The sequence below is a fragment of the Trichomycterus rosablanca genome, chromosome 9 (assembly GCF_030014385.1).
Source record: "Trichomycterus rosablanca isolate fTriRos1 chromosome 9, fTriRos1.hap1, whole genome shotgun sequence".
Taxonomy (NCBI): Eukaryota; Metazoa; Chordata; class Actinopteri; order Siluriformes; family Trichomycteridae; genus Trichomycterus; species Trichomycterus rosablanca.
The window spans coordinates 188,701-211,096 of NC_085996.1; the positions used below are offsets into that span (position 1 = coordinate 188,701).

General features: G+C 44.4%; 2 protein-coding genes across 3 annotated transcripts in view; both read left to right on the top strand.

The window, feature by feature from the left end:
• The window catches only part of ylpm1 (YLP motif containing 1), a 44,971-nt gene extending 43,784 nt beyond the window's left edge, over window positions 1–1,187 (top strand). For both annotated transcript variants that reach the window (XM_063001516.1, XM_063001515.1), the window contains one exon: window positions 835–1,187. The gene's annotated coding sequence lies outside the window, so the exon portion shown is untranslated. The remainder of the gene's footprint in view (window positions 1–834) is intronic.
• Window positions 1,188–3,680: 2,493 nt separating this feature from the next.
• cep170bb (centrosomal protein 170Bb) lies at window positions 3,681–21,274 on the top strand. Its single transcript, XM_063001517.1, has 20 exons — window positions 3,681–3,702; window positions 4,871–5,144; window positions 8,498–8,627; window positions 8,778–8,867; window positions 9,598–9,676; window positions 10,202–10,260; window positions 11,219–11,330; window positions 11,428–11,544; window positions 11,646–12,137; window positions 12,254–13,320; window positions 13,991–14,149; window positions 15,624–15,735; window positions 15,826–17,358; window positions 18,523–18,715; window positions 18,823–18,967; window positions 19,471–19,587; window positions 19,827–19,915; window positions 20,043–20,136; window positions 20,970–21,021; window positions 21,122–21,274. The coding sequence occupies exons 3-20, from the start codon at window positions 8,523–8,525 to the stop codon at window positions 21,244–21,246; spliced, it is 4,740 nt and encodes a 1,579-aa protein (XP_062857587.1). The 5' UTR covers window positions 3,681–3,702; window positions 4,871–5,144; window positions 8,498–8,522; the 3' UTR covers window positions 21,247–21,274.
• The last annotated feature ends 1,122 nt before the right edge of the window (window positions 21,275–22,396 follow it).

Here is a 22,396-nt window from a genome sequence, read left to right on the forward strand (position 1 = left end):
AATACACACACATACAACACAGTAACTAGACACGACACGGTAACTACACACACTCACACACATACAGTACACACACATACAACACGGTAACTAGACACGACACGGTAACTACACACACTCACACACATACAACACGGTAACTACACACACTCACACATACAGTATACACACACACAACACAGTAACTACACACACAACACTAACTACACACACAACACGGTAACTGCACACAACACACACACACCACAGTAACTACACACAACACACACACACCACAGTAACTACACACACACAGCACTGTAACTACACACACTCACACATACAGTACACACACACACAACACGGTAACTACACACAACACACACACAACACGGTAACTACACACAACACGGTAACTACACACAACACACACACACCACAGTAACTACACACACACAGCACTGTAACTACACACACTCACACATACAGTACACACACACACAACACGGTAACTACACACAACACACACACAACACGGTAACTACACACACACACACACAGCACGCATAACACTCACAAACACACACACACGACATGGTAACTACACACACACAGAGATCCGACTGTGAGGAGTGTGAACAGTACTACAGTAACATCAGGGCTTAAGCTACTGCTCTAGTGATCAGAAGGTCACTGGTTCAAACCCCATCTCTACCAGGCTGGGCAAGACAACGTGCATAAGCAGGTGTTTACAGATGTTTACTATGTATGACCAGATGTTTTAGCTTGTACACACAGGTGTTTACAGATGTTTTAACATCAGTTCCACATTGATGTCAGTACGTGTGTTGGCAGGTCTGTGCTGGTTACCATGGTGATGGAGGACGGTGCGACGGCGTGATGAATTACCTGTGCAGTATAGGACACGCCCCTCGGTGATGATGGCTCCGCCTCCTGCAGGATCTTAAACTGATCTTATCCTGAATGTTGATAGATATATTTTTTAGTTTTTTTATTATTAGTTGCCATGGTAACGCTCTGCACAGGTATTAATGTTGCTTTGATCTGAGGTGTTTAGTCCCGTTTGTTTTTTAATATGATGAATCTTTGTGTTACTCCATGTGACTGTACTCTCTCTCTCTCTCTCTCTCTCTCTCTCTCTCACTCTCTCACTCATACACACCCAATAAACTGTTATTAAACACCTGGCCACGCCCTTTTATTTCACCCAATCGGAATCCTCTCAGCAGCTCTGAAACGCGGGGCACCAGGTTTACACACAGGATGTTCTCAGTTTAGCTCCTGTAACACACCAGGGTGAACCAGCTAAGCTAAGCGTGTTGAACCGTTCAGTTCTAGTTTAGATCCTGACTGGAGGCTCGGCGTGTTACGGTTCTCACAAATGTAATGCTAACACTCAGTAAACTCGCGGTTTATTTGCTAACTGTGTAACGCATGTTCTTACGTTACCGTGGCGGATCAACTCCAGGACTTCAGGGGGCGCTCATTAGAACTGCTCTTTAATGAGAGTGAAGAGAATGCTAGTGCCGCTGAACCGGCTGTAACTCGGTGAGATTCTCGCTGAGCTGCTCTGTCGTGACGAGCCGGAGATAAACGCACTCGCTCTGTACCGCCGCTACAGCGCCCCCTCAGTCTGTGTTCAGAATGCAGGTTGTGACGCATCGTGAATTTGATCCTGACTTCAGGACGCATCTGATCCTGTGAGTTTGTTCCCAGCCTGAGATCACAACAGCGCAGCTCCTGGTCAGCGGGCACCACTGTTCCACACGGCGTCGGGATGAAACGCGTCCGGTTCTCGTGTTCTGATTCTGCAGACTGTGCACAGAATATTAAAGAGCTCGACTGTTCCTAATGTAATACAGTAAATCCTCGAGGTTCATTTCTCATCTCTCTGTACGATTATCCTGGTGGACGTTTCACACCAGCAGCAGTTTAAACTCAAGACTGTTAATGGCATCTTCTGAAGGTACTTCAAGACTCCAGCAGGTACTGAGCCCGGGGGGTGAATAATGCTGCACATGGATGTTTATCAAGAGAAGAGAGATTTTGTTTTTTATTTCAGCTCACAATGACGTGGACTGAAACATTTTTTGTATTGATCAATAAATAATTTTCCTGTGTTTACTGAGTCTTTTTACACATTTTACACATCGTCTTTATTCTTTATAAGGTGGTGAGGTGAATATTTTCAACTGTAATAACAAAAATAGAAGTAATCATTAAAAAATATCAATATTATTACAGCGGTACCTTGTAACTCGATACCCTTTGTAGAGAAATGTGTTCCCTTAAACTCCATGTGTTCAGCCTTAAAAAATTATTTATTTAATTTCAAATTAACACTAAACAGCCGCTTTGTTCAGCGCTGTGAAGCAGTAAAACATCGGAGTGCAAATATGAAACGAATCTGCATTATAGCTGTGGGGGTTCAGTGAGAATCAGAATCAGCTTCTCCCAGAGTCTAAAACGCTTCTGGTTGAAAATAAAGCTTAACGTGGTTTAATGTAGTAAAAGAAGGAGACAGGAGCACTAAACTTCTCTTCATTATTACTGCTCATAAGTTCCTCCACTAATCACATTCCTCACTCGCTGTTTTACTACAATAAGTCACGCTAAGTTTTGTGCACCGCCGTCACACTTCATAGAAAATAACGGCACATGTGAACGCGCCGGTGCTGAAGGGAATACGGTATTCCAACATCGAGCATCTCCAGCATTAAGAAGCGTCAGGAAACAATAAAGAAGTAAAACTAAAGTGCAGCTTTTATTGTATTTTTATTGATGTGTAACTGTTAGTAATTGTATTTCAGTGTGTTTATATTATATTTGTGTTATTTTCAGTGTTTAAGTGTCAAAAACAACCTCATTATTTTACATGAGACTAAAATATCTGCAGCTCCACGGGACCATGGACGCATTAACAGGTTCCCCAAACATCCTTATGGGGAAAAATACCTCGAAACTCAACGTCTTTAAAACTCAACACCACTCCCAGAACCCACTGAGGTCCAGTTTGAAGGTACCGCTGCATCTGTAATAGCATATCCTGTCCTGTCTGGTGGATGATACTGGGTGGTATTTTTACCGGATTCTTCTCTACTGTTGTGTTGGTGTTTGGCTTTATTTTTATAATTTATAACAGTTTTTATGTAAAATTATCTGACTGGTATAAATCAGTGTGTACGATCAATAATGTTTGGTGAGGACCGTTGCGGCCGGGTCGAGGTGCTGGGGTTTGTATTAATACTGAAACGTGGAGAGGTGTGGGTGGTGCTCGGGTGTGGTGCATCGTCACAGATTTGAGTTTTTGCCCTCATGATTAAAATCTTATTACAATAAAATGTGAAGAATAATCCAGTAAATAATAGAAATAAAAGATATATTTGATTAGATTCCAGCAGCGGATTCAGATCAGAATGATCAAACCGAGCTGCATTTAATCACTCAGACATTTCTGATCGTTATTCTGAATCGTTCTGCTTCCTCAGCTCGTCTAGTCGGTGTGTATTAAAGAAACTACACACACACACACACACACACACGTGTTCTGACAGTAATGAATCCTGTTGTTCTGTGATTTCTGGAGTTGGTTTTTGAGTTCAGATGAATGTTTAGATGTGTCTGAATCCCTCATGGTGAATAACGGTGACGATTATTGAAACCACGTTGTTACTTTGCAGGTGAAACAGTAGAAGAATGAAGGTGAGTGTGAACTGAACACACCACACAATCATCTGTACATTATTATTAATTATTATTATTATTATTACTATTATTAATTATTTTTATTATTATTATTATTATTATTAATAATAATAATTATTATTATTATTAATTAATTATTATTAATAATATTGTTATTAATTATTAATATTATTATTACTATTATTATTTATTATTATTATTATTAATTTAAATTTTTATATTATTATTAATAATTATTATTAATAATGTTATTAATTAATAATATTATTATTATTCAGATTTTAATCACCACTTTACTGCTGAATTCAATCAAACAATCTATTAAATCCAAACAAAGAATAAAAGACAGATTGTAATCATTAATAATGAAAGTCTGTGATGGATGATCAGTGTTATATAAAATAAAATTGTGACTACATGAGAATTATAAACTTTATGTGACGACTTACGGAGCTTAAAAGTCATTTTACATTTACAGCATTTAGCCGACACATAAAGACTTACAACTGTGACTAAATACAGCTTGAACAATTAAGAAATTAGGGGCCTTTCTCAGGGGCCTTTCTCAGGTCGGGCTTGATGATGAACCGGCAACCTTCTGATTACTAGTCCAATACCGTACACACTGAGCTAACACTGCTACACAGTTGTGGTGTAAAGAGCATGAGTAGTTGTAGTCAGAATGTTATACTTGCCATCGTTGGGCCCCTGGACAAGGCCCTTAATTCTCATTTGCTTACATTGTATTGAGTCACAGTTGTAAATGGATTTGAATGATAGCGCAGGCAGTCAGACTGCAGCCTCATAAGCGACTCCAGCAGGTCCAGCTCCAGAGTTTTAGTCTTGGTGGTACCGCTGACTTTACTTTACGGGACGAAGCTTCCTTGCTGCTGAAACAGTGACTCCGACTGTCCGGTCGAGGCGTCCGCACTAGCGGTGGAGGAAAACAGAGAGCATAGCGTGTTCCTCTGATGTTCTGAGCTGTGCTCTTTGTAAGAATCTGTTGTTGGCTGGTGTGTTCTAACCTGCAGGCCAGGCAGAGGTCTCCAGAGCACACTGGGAAATGAGAATATCCAAATTAGGACCATATAAATCGTGTTAAAAAAGTGGCCATATTTTCTTGGATGTTGACAAGCAAATTCGTGGATGTTATTTTTTCATTCAGCTTCATTCTGTGATTGACCTTCAGTACGTTTTAAGATGTTTAGAGGTGAACCTTCATCTGCTGAGGATTTGCTGGCTCATTTACCTTCATTCAGGTCTAGTTACCTGCTGGTGTAAATCCATTACTGAATGTGTACAGGTGAGTAATCTGACATCATCACCACTGTATTACTGACCTGCTCTGAACAGCCACTCATCCACTTCCTCTTCAGGTTCTGCTGGATGTTAGACTGAGTACTGAGATGGAACTGGTCAGTTCTGGTTTCTCTGCTTTGGTATGTTGGTGTTACTGGTATTATGAATCTTGTATATATAAAATTATATAATGTAGTATGTAAGTATATTATCAATAATAAAGGTCATTAAAAGCTTTGCTGTTGAAATAAAACATTTTTTTTAAATCCTGGACTTGTTTTACTACATGAGCCATATTAAACAAAACACCCTCTCAACCCCCTCATTCATTCATTTATTCAGGGTTAATGACATCTTTTCAGGCTGTGGTTGCAAGGTTTCTACCTCAGCTAGACAGTAGGGGTCACTGGTGCAGCAGCATAGACAGGATTTACAATTAGACCTTTTCTCCATCAGACATGACCAGGCCGGTGGCACCACCAACGTTTGTACTGGAGACTTCAAGACGAGACACCAGAGGGTTTTTATTAAGCGTTAGATATTATCACGATCAATCTCTGCTGTTTAATTGTCACTATATTATTAGTGATTTTTAGATAAAAAATAATATAATAATAATATATTTAAATTTGCAAATTAGCCACAACGCAGCTGATCATATTCTGTAGAATCCTTTAGCTGCAGCTTCTTACTGATTTTCCATCTTGTGGTGTTAAACTTCACGTCTTCCAAAGTAATTCAGAGCTGTACATGAACCTCCTGTATGTTTGGGGAGGTAAAAAAGGAATTCTATTGGACCTGAAGGAACATGCCAAACTCCTCAGTAACCAAAGGTGAGACTGAAACCCAGGTCCACAGGACCATGATAGATCCCTGTTACTGTGCGACATCCAGACTGCATCACTGTGACATCACAATTCTGATGCGTTCAGCTTATTATTCATGACAGATCTGCTCAGAATAAATCAACTATAAAATCGACTATAAAATATCAAATACATTAATAAACAAAATACGAAATAAATAAACACATTTTATTAATTTATTAAATTAATCATGAATATAAACGATAAATAAAGATTGTAGAAGGTTGAAATAAACATTAAATAAACACTTTGAGATTTGTACACAAATGTAAAGTGCATTACAAATTAAATGTATTATTATTATTATTATTATTAAAGCAGTGAGTGTGAGACGCTTCAGACCTGAAAAGAAGAATCGAATTTTTTTAAACGTTCTAATAATGATTTGAAATCTGAAACCATATTTAATATTCGAACCCTGATGTCTGAGTCTTTACACCCTCTACACAGATTAATCCTGATGTTTTACACTGACTGAACGGCGCCGCCTGCTGACAGCGGCGTGTCACTGCAGAGCGAGTTTTTAAGGTGGAACGGAATCATTCCTATGAACAGAGCAGTAAATAAATCAGTTTGATGAGATTTAATTCTGCAGATCCGCTCAGAATCCCTTAATAATCACATTAATAAAATGGAATAGAGGAGATGATAACAGTGCTGCTGTTCGGTGTGTTTGTGTGGAGGGAATGTTTGGTTCGTCCTTTACTGCAGCAGGGTGGGACACACACACACACACACACACACACACACACACACACACACACAGAGCGCTAGGTGACGGAGCGGAGGCTCATGCAGGGGTGAGGGGGGTACATTTAGGTAAGTGTGCATCATTTATACCTTTATGTACTCTTTATAAATGTATATTTATGTATTGAGGTCTCTCTCTCTCTCTGTGTGTGTTGGAGATGTGGATGCTGGATGAGATCTGATGATGCTGATGCTGCTGAGGATGGTGATGATGATGATGATGAAGGATAAACCTTTATTATAAATCTTTACATCATATGTCTGAATGTAAAATCATGCAGTCTGTGCGCATGCGCTGATAATCTGATCATACATCCAGATGCTGATCGGTCTACAGGCCTTCATCATCACCATCCTCCTCTGTACCTGCTGCTGTGTGAGTGTCTGAATGTAATGTACAGATCTGTTAGATGTATCTGTGTTTATTAATGATGAGATGATCAGATTATTGATCGGATTTGTGATGAAGAGTCTCTGATTAATCGGTTCTCTGCTGAATCGTGATGATCGGTTTATACACAGACTACAGAGCAGATTAGATCCGTCTGGGTTTATTGCAGTCAGGGTTGATCATTAATGTTCAGACCGCGGTAATAATGAAGGAATCAGACTGAGGCCTGTACAGGTACACATCGATCATCAGATTTCTGATACACCATGATATTCAGTGTTATAAAGATAATTAAAGCTGCTCCGGTATGAGGTGAGTTAATCAGCTGATTAAATCTGCTCCATCATTCAGAATATTTTACTGTAGTGATGATTATTAATGACAGTAAACATGGAACGATTTTATGTAAAGAATTATGAACTTTGTGTCGAGCTCTCTCAGCTCTCAGGTGATGCTGCAGGTAACCACAGAGGTGGGAAAAAACAACCACATCTGGATTCCTAAACACCCAAGTTGGATTTTCTGAGGGAGGGAGGGTCGGTTAAGGATTCACCTCATTGCTGCTGGGGTGGCTAAGTGGGTAGCACTGTCGCCTCACAGCAAGAAGGTCCTGGGTTCGATCACCAGGTGGGGCGGTCCGGGTCCTTTCTGTTTGGCGTTTGCATGTTCTCCCCGTGTCTGTGTGGGTTTCCTCCCACAGTACAAAGACGTGCAAGTGAGGTGAACTGGAAAAATTGTCCATGAGTGTGTTGGATATAACCTTGTGAACTGATGAATCTTGTGTAATGAGTAACTATCGATCCTGTCATGAATGTAACCAAAGTGTAAAACATGATGGTAAAATCCTAATAAATAAATGAACAAACATTGCTGCTGCTCGCTGCAACAGTGACTCCTACTGTCTGGTCCAAGTGTCGACATGAGTGGTAGAAAAATACAGAAAGACGAGCGTGTTCCTCCATACATGCTGATTCTCTCAGGGTCCGTGGCTTTGAACGTGCTGAAAGTTGGGGTCTACGATTGGGGATGGTCTCGTGTCTATGCGCTCAACAGCAAATCAGAGTATTCTGCCTTAATGGAGGTAGTGGGTCCCAGCTGATACGGGGTACTGGACACAGCCTGTGTCTCTCCCATACGTGAGGCCGTTGTTTAACCAGCAGAGGTCAACAGAGTGCACTGGGGAGGTGTGCAAATCCAAGTTAGCCAAAAATGTGTCCAGTACCCCGTTTCAGCTGGGACCCACTATCACCACGAACGCAGAATGCTCTGATTCGCTGTTGAGCGCATATGCACACGAGACCTTAATCATAAAAGGAGAGACCAACGATATCTAGCAGCTCCTTAAGTGAGGTTACATTCCACAGTTTCTGCTGCCAATATTAATGCCACCATGATGCTGCCGCTTCACCCCCGCCCTGGAAAATAAGCCACCTCCACCAGCACGCCGTCTGACTTTACCTTTTTTTTATCTCCACCTGTTTCCCAGAATGCAAAGCGAGTAAAGACTCAAGATGAGTGTGACGTCGTGGTTCTTGGTGAGCAGTTCTGGTACTCGGCACCGGTTACCGAGGGAGATGATTTTTGTCGGGAGGGAGGATTGTGAGCTCATGCTACAGGTAAAACCGACCGCCATTAACATCTATAACATTTATTATTATTATTATTATTATTATTTTTATTATTATATTTATTATTATTATTATTATTATATATTATTGGAATGTAACGTGTGTGTGTGTGTGTGTGTGTGTGTGTGTGTGTTTCAGTCTCGCAGTGTAGATAAACAACACGCCGTGATTAACTACAGTCCTACGACTGACCAACACCTGCTTAAAGATCTGGGTAGTTTAAACGGGGTAAATCACACACACACACACACACACACACACACACACACACACACACACATTATACACACACATACACACATACACTAATAACACACTGTACAAACACACACACACACTGTACACATACATACACACTACACACACATTATACACACACACACACACACTGTACAAGCCGTAGACTAGCGGTTAAGGTACTGGACTAGTAATCAGAAGGTCACTGGTTCAAGCCCCACCACTGCCAGGTTGCTGCTGTTGGGCCCTTGAGCAAGGCCCTTAACACTTAATTGCTCAAATTGTATACTGTAACTGTACTGTAAGTTGCTTTGGATAATAGTAAATGTATACACACTTGTAATGTACAGCACACTGTGTACAGTATTTCCACTGTATGGCCAAAAGTATGTGGACACCTGACCGTTGCCAAACAAACCTTGCAGCTGTAACAGTCTCCACTCTTCTTTCCCCAATATTTTGAAGTGTGTGTAGGAAGTCGTGGCCATTGGCTAGCAGTCTGTGTTCCAATTCATCCCAAAGTTGTTCAGTAGAGTTGAGGTCAGGGCTCTGTGCTCACCACTGGACCTTCCCCAAACTTGCCACAAATCTGGAAGCAAAAACTGGGTGTGGCTGAAACACCTGAACCTGAAACATGTGTGGAAGGGCGTCCACAAACTTTTGGCCACAGAAGTCCCAGCAGAACGTGATTGTTCTCATTGTTGTTGTTCGTGTGTTTCAGACGTTTGTGAACGATCAGAGGATTCCAGATCAGACGTACGTCACGCTCAAACTGTCCGACCTCGTCCGCTTCGGATACGATATCCTTTCATCAACGTTCACCTGAAATCTAAATCACCGTCTCACATCCAAAACTAGAACCTTCTCCTGTAGGGGGCGCAGCGGGGGTCTCATGTAGAAAGATAATAATAATAATAAAAACACACACCCATCAACAGCGGATGAGATGAAATATTAGTGCTGCAGGGCTGTGGTGATTAGCTGGGAACGAGGAAACACGTGCCGTGTAGATTCATGTGTGTTTACTTTCTAACTGTATGAGTAAACAGTTACTCAGTAAACAAACGGTCACAAGGTGGCGCTGTAATAAACTCTTATATGTGGACGTAGGTTTGGTGGATCTAAGCACACCGTGTTCTCCTGCTCCAGTTGTTATATTTCGTCAGGATCTCTTCACTGGTTCTTGGAGCTTAATAATATTTATGCATTGATTGATTTATGGAGGGGGTGCCTCCCCAAACTGTTTGTTCATGCTGTACGGTGTGCAGGATGTTACTGTGATGATCGGGTTATTACCATGTTCGTGACTTTAACGCTTGATGCACATTCTCATGTTTACGTTCTGGAGAGGAGCCAACACAAAGTACCGGAGGAGGCTCTGAAGGTCAGTTCATCATCATCATACCTCACTCATTCACTCACTCACTCAACATCTCATCCATTCAGTCACTTTTTCATTCATTCACCTGTTTATCCATTCATTTAACACTGTATTTATTCACTCATTTAGTCATTCATTTAACTCATCCATTTATTCAACAATTCACTCACTCATTCATTCATCCGTTTATTTATTCATTTATTTAACTCACTCATCCATTCATTCAACAATTCACTCATTCATTAATTCATCTGCTCACTCATTTACTCATTCATCCACTCACTCATTCATTTATTCAACTCTTCATTAATTTATTCATTCATTTATTTATTAATCTTTTCATTTATTCATTTAACACTTTATTAATTCAACTGTTTATTCATTCACCTACTCATTCATTCATTCACTCATCCATTCATTCAATAGTTCACTCATTTATTCATTAATTTATCTGTTCATTTATTTAACACTTTATTCATTTCTTTTATTTACTTACTCATTCATCTGTTAATTCGTTCATTCACTCATTTATTCAACTCTTCACTCAGTCATTTATTCATTCACCCATTCAGTCATCACCACCTCACTCACTGTGTATTTGATGGTGATGAGGTGGTGATGACGGGGTTCAGACTCTGTATTTGTTCTTGTATTGTTCTGTTTTGATCAGCAGGGGGCGCCGCTGTATTAAAACTGCAGCTACAGATAAATGTGCATGTACAGTTTGTGTTTGTATCCACGTGATGTTTTGTTAATAAAATAACATTAATGAAATAAGATGTTCTGGTCACCACTGATCACTTTCATCGTCCCCAAATTTACATTCTACCTGAATTTATAGAGTTTATCAGATCAGAATTGGCCATCAGGTGGCGCTGCCCTCCAATATATCAGTTTGTGACTGTATTAAATGTATTGGTGTGTAACGGTGTGAATGTTTTGCTGCCCCCTGCTGTTTCAGCATGAGAAATACACCAGTCAGCTGCAGATGGAAATAAAATCCTCTGAAATACAGAATAAAGAAGCTCAGGAGGAGAGGAAGCTGGACCGGTCCGAGCGCAAGAGTCTCACCGGTAACTGAGACTTTATTATTTATACTTTATCATTGATACACTAATATATGTATTTATGTGTCTCTGTGTGTGTTATAATTGTGTTTATCATTTACAGAAGCGCCCGTGTGTCGCCCCACTCCTCTGTACGGACAGCCGTCATGGTGGGGTGAAGAAGATCCCGGGAATAAAGATCCACTGAACGAGGGCCGTAAACCAGACGAGAGTCGATCAGGTATCTCTAACATCACTCACCTGCTGAGGATCAGAGGCAGAAGGACCGAGGCTGGACTGTAACGGATCACTGTAACTGTCTCTGTGTTTCTGCCCTCACAGACGTCCAGAAGGTCTCGGAGGTGAACGGATCCCTCCAGGAGTTCCGAGACGCCCAGAACAAGTCGTTCCTCTACCACAGAGAGCCGAGTTACTTCGAAATTCCCACCAAAGAGGTTCAGAGCCACCCCAAATACTCCGAACTGGAGCTGAACGACATTCCCACCAAAGACACCGACGCCCTTCCCAAACCCACCCCCACCCCCCCGGTGTACCAGAGCCACGCCTCATTCACCATCGAGTTCGACGACTGCACGCCCGGAAAGATGAAGATCAAAGACCACGTGACCAAGTTCTCGTCCCGCCAGCGCACTAAAGCTCCGCCCGGCATTAAAACGATTAGCCCCGCCCCCTTAGAGGTCCAGTCCGCCGAGAGCAAGGTGGCTGACTGGCTGGTGCACAGCGACGTTGGAGTGATGTCATCACGGAGACCGACCAGCGATGATGTGTACAGCACCAAGAGTGACCTCGCCATGCACGTCCCCATCCTCAAAGGTTCCATCGATATATCGATTATTACTCTCATCTGAAATGGTAAAATATGTCAACTTAACAATCACTAATTAAAATCATAATAATTAAAATAGATCATGGTTTTATTTGTCCTGTAGATCATCATCATGAGGACGGAACTCAGAGCGACTCAGAAGATCCTGCACCGAAGGGAACTCGCACTAAATCTCATCACGCCGTCCAATCAGAACAGCCCACCGTACCAAAAGTACCTGAGCAGTCTGAGGTAAAACCCTCGTCACCATGTAAAGCGGATCAGAGTTTCTCTGAGGCTTCAGAAAGAGCACTGAAGGAACTTTCACCCCCAGCTCAGATCAGATCCGGAGCTCAGGAGCCTCTGAGCCAGCAGGCCTTCATCATCGAGTTCTTCGACGACAATCCTCGCAAGAAACGCTCTCAGTCGTTTACCCACAATCCCCTGCACGGGGATAATTACGCGGCGCTCAGAGCTAAACTGGAGCGGCGTAAAGGGGCGGAGCGTCCGGCGTCGGTCCACGGGAACCTTCCTCCCACCCAGCAGATCACGGTTCCTCTCAAAGGTCCCGGTCACTCCGCCCATCAACGGTCCAGCTCGCTGAAGAGAGAGAAAACAGACGAGGTGACCAGCAAGGGCGCCACCTCTCCCTCCTCCTCCGGCACTTCCTGTTCCATCACTTCCTCTTCCTCCCGCTCCTCTCCATCCGTCACCATCAGGCCGTTCGGCAGCGTGGGGAAGAAATCCAAACTGGTTCAGGAATTCCTAGACGAATCGACTCCGCCCATGTCGGCCCCGCCGGTGATGATGTCGCCGTCTCACGCCCGTCTCCCCTCTCCTGACGACACGCCGGCGTGCCGGCCGTCCTCCGTCTCCTACCCGTCCTCGCCGTCGCAGATCCACGGCCACGCCCTGTCCCAAACGCTTCCCTCGCCTCCCGCCGCATCACCTCCTGTTCCTGTCCCGGTCCTTCCTCCGCCTCAGACTCCGGAGTCCAGCGCCTCATCGTTACCCCCCTTCTCTCCACGAGGTGGGGCCGGGGCGGATCCTAAAGCCCCTCGAGGCCTGGGTAAGGTCCCGGGGACGGGGCGTACGGAGGAGGAGGACAGTCTGAGCGACGCAGGGACCTACACCATAGAGACGGAGAGCCAGGATAAAGAGGTGGAGGAGGCACGCAGCATGATCGACCAGGTAAGAGATTTACACGGTCAAAAATATGTGGACACCCAGATTTACAGTGGGACGGGTCAGACTGTGAAGCGGCGCCACCTTGGTTCATCAAATCTGAGCTGGACTACAAACACAAACAGCTTTATTTAACGCTGCATGTGGTCAGATCTCAGATCGGCCATTTAGCAAGGGAGTGTGTCATGTGATCAGTGAAGATTGGGGCGTGTCTGTTACATGATTAGCAGGAGGAACGTAAACAAGTCAGGCTTCAGATTCTTTAGATCAGGGTTTTTCAAGCGAGCCACATTTTGTCCACTGTGGTTTACAAGATGTAACATAAAGCCTTCACAAGGGGGCGCTCGTGTACACGTTTATTTAATAAAAAGTCCTGCTTTAGAGGGAAAGGATGTGGAGACCAAACCATGAGGATGAAGAAGGAAGCCTGGCTGAAAATCCATGTTCCATTGTTCCAGTTCATCCCACAGGAGTGGAGTGGGGTTGTGGTCAGGGCTCAGGTTCCTCTGGACCTGGGCACTGCGAAGTTAAAAGCATATGATTGATTTTATTACACCTGAACGTACTACATTAGAAGAGGTGTCCACATATTTTCGGCTGTATAGCGTTTTCCTGCATTATATAGAATGAAGACTTGGGTTAGATGAAGGTCCGAGGTTCTCTGCTGTGCTTGTAGGTTTTCGGGGTGCTGGACGCTCCGGAGTACAGCGGCGTTTACAGACCGGTGATCAGCGAGCAGGATCTGATCCCTCAGACCCACATCATCCAAACCTCAGCAGAAGATCTAACGGACCTCAACTCATCCATCAGTGCAGATCCAGAGAGCTTCATCCAGGTACTTATAGAGCACACCAAACCCCAAACACATCAATCGCTAACGTCATTTGTTTCTCACATCATTTTACTTTAGCAGCATTTAGAGGACGCTGTTTTCAGTATTTTTTATGCATTTACCCCCTTTTACTCCCGATTTAGCTGTAGCCAATCCGCTGCTGGGGACCCCAATGGTGTCCAAGGAGGGTGTACCAAGGGTCCTACCAATCCCCTCTTACTCTCCCATACTTCGGTGGATTTGAGCGTGAGGTCGGCTTAGTGTACGGACAGCCACGCCCCGATCTCACAGGTGCTCTGGGTAACCAAGGTCCTTACAGAGCATAGATAACCCCGCCCCTTCGTCCGGTCTTTCCCACCCAGCAGACTGGAGGCCAATTGTGCCCGCTAGAGGAGCCAAGCTGGTAGCAGAGCCGAGATTCGAACCCAGGAGCTCAGAGGATTATCCCGCCACACCACCTGGGTCCCCCTTAGAGGGCAATTTTATCCAAAATTCAAGAGTTAGGGGCCAAGCAGTGGAAACTAGGCAGTGGTGGGGCTTGAACGAGCAACCTTCTGATTACTAGTCCACTACCTGTTGAGAGTCCCGGTTCTTGTTCTGTTTAGCGTACTCCTCCACAAGGTCTGGTCCGACACTCGAAGTGTCCCGGTGTTCCAGCATGATGGTTCCTGTTCCACACAGAGCTCTCAGCTCTTCTTAGGTGTGAGATGATGGCACAGTGTTCCTGTAGGAACTTAAAGGTCCTAGTTGGGTAACCAGGGGGGCAGAAACTTTTGCACGTAGGTGATTTAGATGTTAGAAAACTTTGTTATGTGTCACACTGTAGCCTAGTGGTTAAGGCACTGGACTAGTAATCAGAAGGTTGCTGGTTCAAGCCCCACCACTGACAGGTGTTGGCATTACTACTGTTGGGCCCTTGAGCAAGGCCCTTAATCCTAAATTGCTCAGACTGTACACTGTAACTGTACTGTAAGTCATTTTGGATAAATGCGTCCACTAAACGCTGTAAATGTAAATGTCACGACTTTGTGATGGTCAGCGCTCCAGCGCCCTCTGTCTCGTGTCGTCCGTGACAATACAGTCCATGTTGTGATGTCATCAGTCCGGCTTCTTCTCGGTCTTCCTCGTCCTTCCACAAATCCTGTCGTACAGTAACGCCGCCTTCAGTGTTCTCATGTGGTGCCTCATGACTCCCAAAGTAACAGAACTCTCAGATCTTATCAGGAACTAGGGTTAGGGTTAGGAGCTGCTTTTCTGTTCTGGCCGTCTCGTCCACTCGCTCAGTGATGATCATCTTCTTCTCAAAAGCTTGAATGTGTCCTTCCCTTCCCCCTCCCCTAACCCTCTGTCCTTCTTTCTTCAGCGTCCAGGCTTCACGTCCACATGTGGCTACTGACCAACTTACACAGCGTGTTCCTCCTCCAGTTCTCACGTTTCTGAACGTGTCTGTTGTATAAATCTTTCCTGTTGTATTTAGGATCCTGCTGACCTGGCTGGACCTCGGTGGGTATCTCGGTGGGCGAGTTTAGCAGATACGTACAGTGAATCCGCATCCACAGCGCCACCTTCAGGACCTTCAGCACAGAGAGGTACTGAGCTTCAGGCAGTGATGAGTGTGTGTGTGTGTGTCCTGTTATGAGGATCATCAGATCTCACTTTCACTCTCTGTGTTGTTGCAGAAGGAATCAGATCGACGTCCAGTCTCACGGAGGATCACTCAGAATCAGACTGCACTCAGATCTCCAAAACCCGACGCCTCCTTCCCCAGGTTCCTCCTACAGCAGGGGAGAAGCAGGAGAGCACAACTCCCAGCATCCTGATCCGAACTGAACCCAGCCTGGACCGTGATCCGTCAGAAAAGACGTCCAGAACGTCACAGCCGGACTCCGCCAACAGGTTACGGGTTCAGGAGGACGTGGATCACGACAGCCTGAGTGACACCAGCCGCTCGGACGATAGCTCCATCCTGGACCGAAGCTTGAAGGGTCACAGAGGTTCAGAAAACGTCCCGCCGAAGTCCACCTCCTTCTACATCGGCTCAGAGGACAGGTCTGGCAAATCACGGAGTCCCGGTTCATCCCAAACCGAGCGAGCGGCCTCTCCAAAAGTTCCTCCGACTACCGTGCTGATCCGCCACCTGAGCGGCCAGGAGTCCAGACGTCCGGTCAAACCCAACTTCTCAGCGCCGAATCTTCAGACCCAGCATAAAGATTTAGTTCCGACCAAAGAGGCTCAGTCCTCGGCGTTCGTCCGGCAGGAGAGTTTCACTAAAGAGCGTCCGAGTGACCACGTCCCGGTCAAACGCCTGCCGCACATCTCCAGTCACCCGGCGCTACGAGACCTCGGAGCTAAAGTGGACGAGACGGAGAACAAGCCGCCGTCGTCGTTCCAGCATCCGAAACAGCCGGCGGAGGAATCTCTGTCTGAGGACTCGGACGTGGACACGGCCAGCACCGTCAGCTTAGTGAGCAGTAAAAACGCCCCCGTCTGCGCCCCCAAGCGCCGCCCGACCTCCTCCGGCGCCCCCCGTAAAGATAAATCCTCCTCACAGGACAAAACCCGGCAGCTCACGGCTCGGGAGCGACTGTCGGAAAAACGTCGGAGTCACGTCGCTCCTGAAAAGAGCGCCGCTAAAACCGAGGGGACGCGGCACCTCCACCTGCGCCGGAGCGCCGGAAACAGCGGCTCGCTCGACCTCTCCGACAGTCAGAACCTCGCTGACCCGCCCGAGTCCGGCGCCTCTGACCACGAGTCCGTGGCCGGACCCTCCACCCGCAAGAAGCTCTCGGACCAGAACAAGTCCAGTAAAGCACCGGCGCATCAGGTACTGACCCGCTCCAACAGCCTCTCCGCCCCCAGACCCACGCGAGCCTCCATGCTGCGCCGCGCCCGGCTGGGAGACGCGTCCGATAACGAGGGCGGCGACACGGACCGAGCGTCTCAGAGCTCAGAGCACACCAAACCCGCCGGCGACCCCAGGAAGCTCTCCAGACTCGACATCTTAGCCATGCCGCGCAAACGCACCGGCTCGTTCACCGCGCCCAGCGATAACGAAGCAGCGACCAAACAAGCGCACGGGCGCCCTGCGGAAGCTACCGGACGGAAAATGTCGAGCGGAGACACGAAGCAGCCGAACAAGATCTCACCGACTGCAGAGAAACACTCGTCCGCCCGGACGCGGTCCAACCAGGCCAAACACGCTAGTGCTGCTAGTGAGTACGAGATAAACCGGTCAACAGCTAGTGTTTAGGTCGACTAGTGCTCTGGACTACCTGGTGTTTGTGTTAGAGGCTAACGTATTGTTCTAAATACGTGGTGTTGTTTTGGTGTTTAGCGGTGTGAGTAACGGTCTTTGGTTTTGTTGTTGTTTTGATGTTTTGGTGTTGTTTTGATGTTTTGGTGTTTTGGTGTTGTTTTGGTGTTTTGGTGTTGTTTTGATGTTTTGGTGTTTTGATGTTTTGGTGTTGTTTTGATGTTTTGGTGTTGTTTTGATGTTTTGGTGTTTTGGTGTTGTTTTGGTGTTGTTTTGGTGTTGTTTTGATGTTTTGGTGTTGTTTTGATGTTTTGGTGTTGTTTTGGTGTTGTTTTGGTGTTGTTTTGGTGTTTAGCGGTGTGAGTAACGGTCTCTGGTTTTGGTGTTGTTTTGGTGTTGTTTTGATGTTTTGGTGTTGTTTTGGTGTTGTTTCGGTGTTTAGTGGTGTGAGTAACGGTCTCTGGTTTTGGTGTTGTTTTGGTGTTGTTTTGATGTTTTGGTGTTGTTTTGGTGTTGTTTCGGTGTTTAGTGGTGTGAGTAACGGCCTTTGGTTTAGGTGTTGTTTTGGTGTTGTTTTGGTGTTTAGCAGTGTGAGTAACGGTCTCTGGTTTTGGTGTTGTTTTGGTGTTGTTTTGATGTTTTGGTGTTGTTTTGGTGTTGTTTCGGTGTTTAGTGGTGTGAGTAACGGTCTCTGGTTTTGGTGTTGTTTTGGTGTTGTTTTGATGTTTTGGTGTTGTTTTGGTGTTGTTTCGGTGTTTAGTGGTGTGAGTAACGGTCTCTGGTTTTGGTGTTGTTTTGGTGTTGTTTTGATGTTTTGGTGATGTTTTGGTGTTGTTTTGATGTTTTGGTGTTGTTTTGATGTTTTGGTGTTGTTTTGGTGATGTTTTGGTGTTGTTTTGATGTTTTGGTGTTGTTTTGGTGTTGTTTTGATGTTTTGGTGTTGTTTTGGTGATGTTTTGGTGTTGTTTTGGTGATGTTTTGATGTTTTGGTGTTGTTTTGATGTTTTGGTGTTGTTTTGGTGTTTAGCCAGCAGAGTGTGAGTAACGGTCTATGGTTTTGATGTTGTTTCGGTGTTGTTTCGGTGTTTAGCGGTGTGAGTAACGGTCTCTGTGCTCCCTGAAGGTTCCCGGCGGAGACAGAAAGGTTCGGATTTTTCCTCCACGTCAGACGAAGAGCGCGACTCCGGCGCTAAACCCAAAAGCTCCTCCTCCACCCAGACCTCCCAGAAAGTCTCCCGCACCCAACTGGACCTGGAGGAGGACGAGCAGAACCAGCACTACCAGACCTGGACCAATCACAGCGCAGAGATCGCCAGGTCAGCTCAGGAACACGGCCGGTTCCGATTTATAATCTGTACTGACAGGAGACTCCGCCCTCCCTCTGTGATTGGTTGAAAAGCTTGTGTTTGTGTGATGCATACAGGTTGAGTCAGGACTTGGCGAAAGACTTAGCGATTCTGGCACGTGAGATTCACGACGTAGCCGGAGACCCTGAGCCTCCCGCGGCATTAGGAACCAGCTCCACCGGCTCCGCCCCGACCACGCCCACCATCTCAGCCAGAGAGGAGGTGCCACCTGTACCCACTCATTTACTGAGTCATTTACTGAATCATTTACAGAATCATGTATTATATAATTTACTAAATCATTTACTGAACCATGTATTAAATAATTTACTGAATCATTTGCTGAATCATTTATTACATCATTTACTGAACCATGTATTATATCATTTACTGAATCATATACTGAATATCTGACTGAATGACTGACAGAATCATTTGCTGAATCATTTACCGAATCGTTTACAGAATCATGCATTATATCATTTACTGAATTACTGACAGAATAATTTACTCAAACCTTCACTGAATCATTGACTCAATCACTTACTGAATCAATTATTGATTTATTGACTCAACTGTTTACTGAATCATGTACTGAATCATTTTATAAATTATTTATTGAGTTAATTAAAGCAGTCTGTTCTGATGCACTTCTGTTGTTTTGCTGTTTTTATTACTTTTATTTTTGTATTATTTATATATTTATATTTATATATATTGTGTAGTTGGTTCATCACATTCCGGAGGCGAGTCTGAATTATCAGAAGGTTCCTGCTGGTTCCCCGAGTCCGGTGGATCAGGAGAGCGACGGAACCAAACGACGGCCGTGGAACCGAGAGGAGGTTCCAACCAAATTCTTCTTATAAAACCTTCACTGATTCAGTGATTTATAGTATAGATTTATAATATATATACAGTATAGTGTGTTATTAACAGTACTGTTTACATTATTACATGTCATTTACACATTAAACTACGATAAATGAAACATTTACACGTTTGGCTGTTTTTAATGAAAATATAAATGTTGATCTGAGGTTGATTTATACTGCTGTGTGTGTGTGTGTGTGTGTGTGTGCAGGTGATTTTAGATAATCTGATGTTGAATCCGGTCTCTCAGCTCTCTCAGGCCATCAGAGAAAACACGGAACAGCTCACCGAGAAAATCAAGTACGATATTAATCACAGAGAGAGAGAGACGACCTCACACAGTACAGTTCTAATCTGAGCTGCACATCCATACCGCAGTGATGTTTATCATTATTATATTATAACTTTATTTCTGTTCCTCATGCAGAACTCTGTACCAGAATAAAAGTGACGTTTGGGAGAAGATCGAATCCAGGATCAACGCTGAGGATGAAGTTCCTCTTATAAAAACTTCTAATAAAGTAAGAAGCTGTTAAGATGATTAAATATGAATCAAGAACAAGTGAGATATCAGCGGGATATTCCACTAGCACACCAGCGCCGAGATTCTGAACTCCTCGGCGTTGCCACCGGTCGGCTGGGCGCCATCTAGCGGGCATAATTGGCAGTGCCTGCAGCAGACGCGGTTCTGCTAGGTTGGGATGACCAGACTATGTGGGTGGGGTCTTTAAACACTGTGTAAGGACCCTGATTGGCAGACAGAGAGGCGCCTGTGCAGAATGCATGGGTGAAAAGGGTTCCGCTCATGGCTGCAGGCGGGTCGGAGGAGGCGTGAGCCCCAATATACCCACCTCACCTACAGTCAGGGATCCACCAGCAGGGGGAGACAAACTGACCACGATAAACTGGGAGAAAATGCCGCTAAAAAAACACAGTTGTTCCAAAAAAGTTGGGACGGGATGTAAAATACCGTATAAAAAAATAAAAAACAGAAAGCAAGAAAAAACCTGCAGTAATTAAAATAAACATATAAATCTCGTCTTTTATCCACATATTCAAAAGTTTTGGGACCGGATCATATTTTTTATCGTGTTCTGTCAGCAGTTATTAATGGTTTGTGAAATCAAGACTAGTAAGTCGCTAGTTTAGTGGGTTAGCTGGTTAAGTTAAGTAAGAAGCTACGCGTCTGATTTACCACCAGATCTGTAAATAAGAATTAATAAAGTTTCTCCAGGAGATTCACGGTTTAAAAATCTGTAAACAAAAAAGCTGCTCCCATGAAAACAGTGAAAGATTCCGGATGTGATTGGTTATGTATGAAGCGTTTATTGTTTTTATCTCTGGTGCTGTGCAGGAGATCTCGTCCATCCTGCAGGAGCTGAGGCGAGTACAGAGGCAGCTGGAGGGTAAAACATGTTTTATTTATTATTATTTAGATTTGTTGTTTATAATTAATAATAATTTATTACGTTTATGTTCTTCTGTGTTTGAATAAAACCTTCTCAGTGATAAACTCCGTCGTGGAACCTGGAGCAGCTACGAAGGTTTCAGCACCTGCAACGGCCAAAAAAAGATCCACACCAGGGGGCGCTAAACGCAGCACCGGGCGTGGCTCCGAAACCCAGAAATAACCCTCGTCCTAGCGCTGAATTAGCTTTCTCTCTCCCTGAACTGTTTATAGTGTAGTTATACCTGCTTCATTAGCATTTACACTATCTGCTATGCTGCACATGCTAACAAAACCTTACACTGACGTAGCCGCTGTGATGCTGTATTATTATTTTAAACAAACCTGCACCGTCGGTGTTCCAGTTCACTCTTTATAACGTTCCTCTGTTCACTTCCTCTAAACACAAACGTTAAGCCTAGCTACGCTACACAAGTACACACTGGAACTCTAGCACATCGCTTTAGCATGCTAAACCAGTTTGCTAATTAGCTCTTACGTCAGTAGAAGGTTAGTAAAAAGAAAAATAATTAGCTGGTATGTTAACTAGCATTCCGAACAGCTAGTGTACCATGTTAGTACACTCGAGTATCTGTGTTAAATATTAGAGGTGCCCACATTTTGTTCGCTGTTTGGCTAATTAGCGCAGTATTTATAATCTCAGTAACGTGACGTCACGTATAAATGATGTTTTTTCCCGCCGTCTTCCATAACTTAAATTAATTCATAACTTTAATTAACTAAAATATAGTAAGTTAAGGTACCAGACTATGGGTCAAAAAGCTGACGTTTCTTCAAGTAGCCAAGTTGCCTCTGTTGGCCCCCAGAGCAAGGCCCTTAACTCTCTATTAAAAGCTGCTAAATGCTGTAAATGTAAATGATGACTGAGGTCGTGAGCTGAAGGACCTACAAGTTAAAACCAGTGAGGCAGGAGTTGGTGTTTTGGGCTGCACCCATTCTGTTCCTCATCATTAGCTTGTACATTCTAAGGGGACTGGAGTATCGGGATTGTTTATAGGGGGGTGTAGAAGTCAACTTATTTATATAGCACTTTTTACAATAGACATCCGAGAATCCAGGACCAACAGACCAGTTGGGCAGCCGAGGGCGACAGTGGCAGGAAAAACCCCCTTAAAATAACTTTGAGAGCAGAGGTCCCCAACCACCGGGCTGCACAGAAAGAATAAATAATTAGAGACGCTACATCAGCCATGAAAACACAGCTTTTATTTCCAACACACGGGTGTTTATCATCTCATATCATCCCCAGGTGGGAGCAGCGTCTCGTCTCAGTACAGTTATTCTATTTTAGGTCCCTCCGCCCCCGCCGGTCC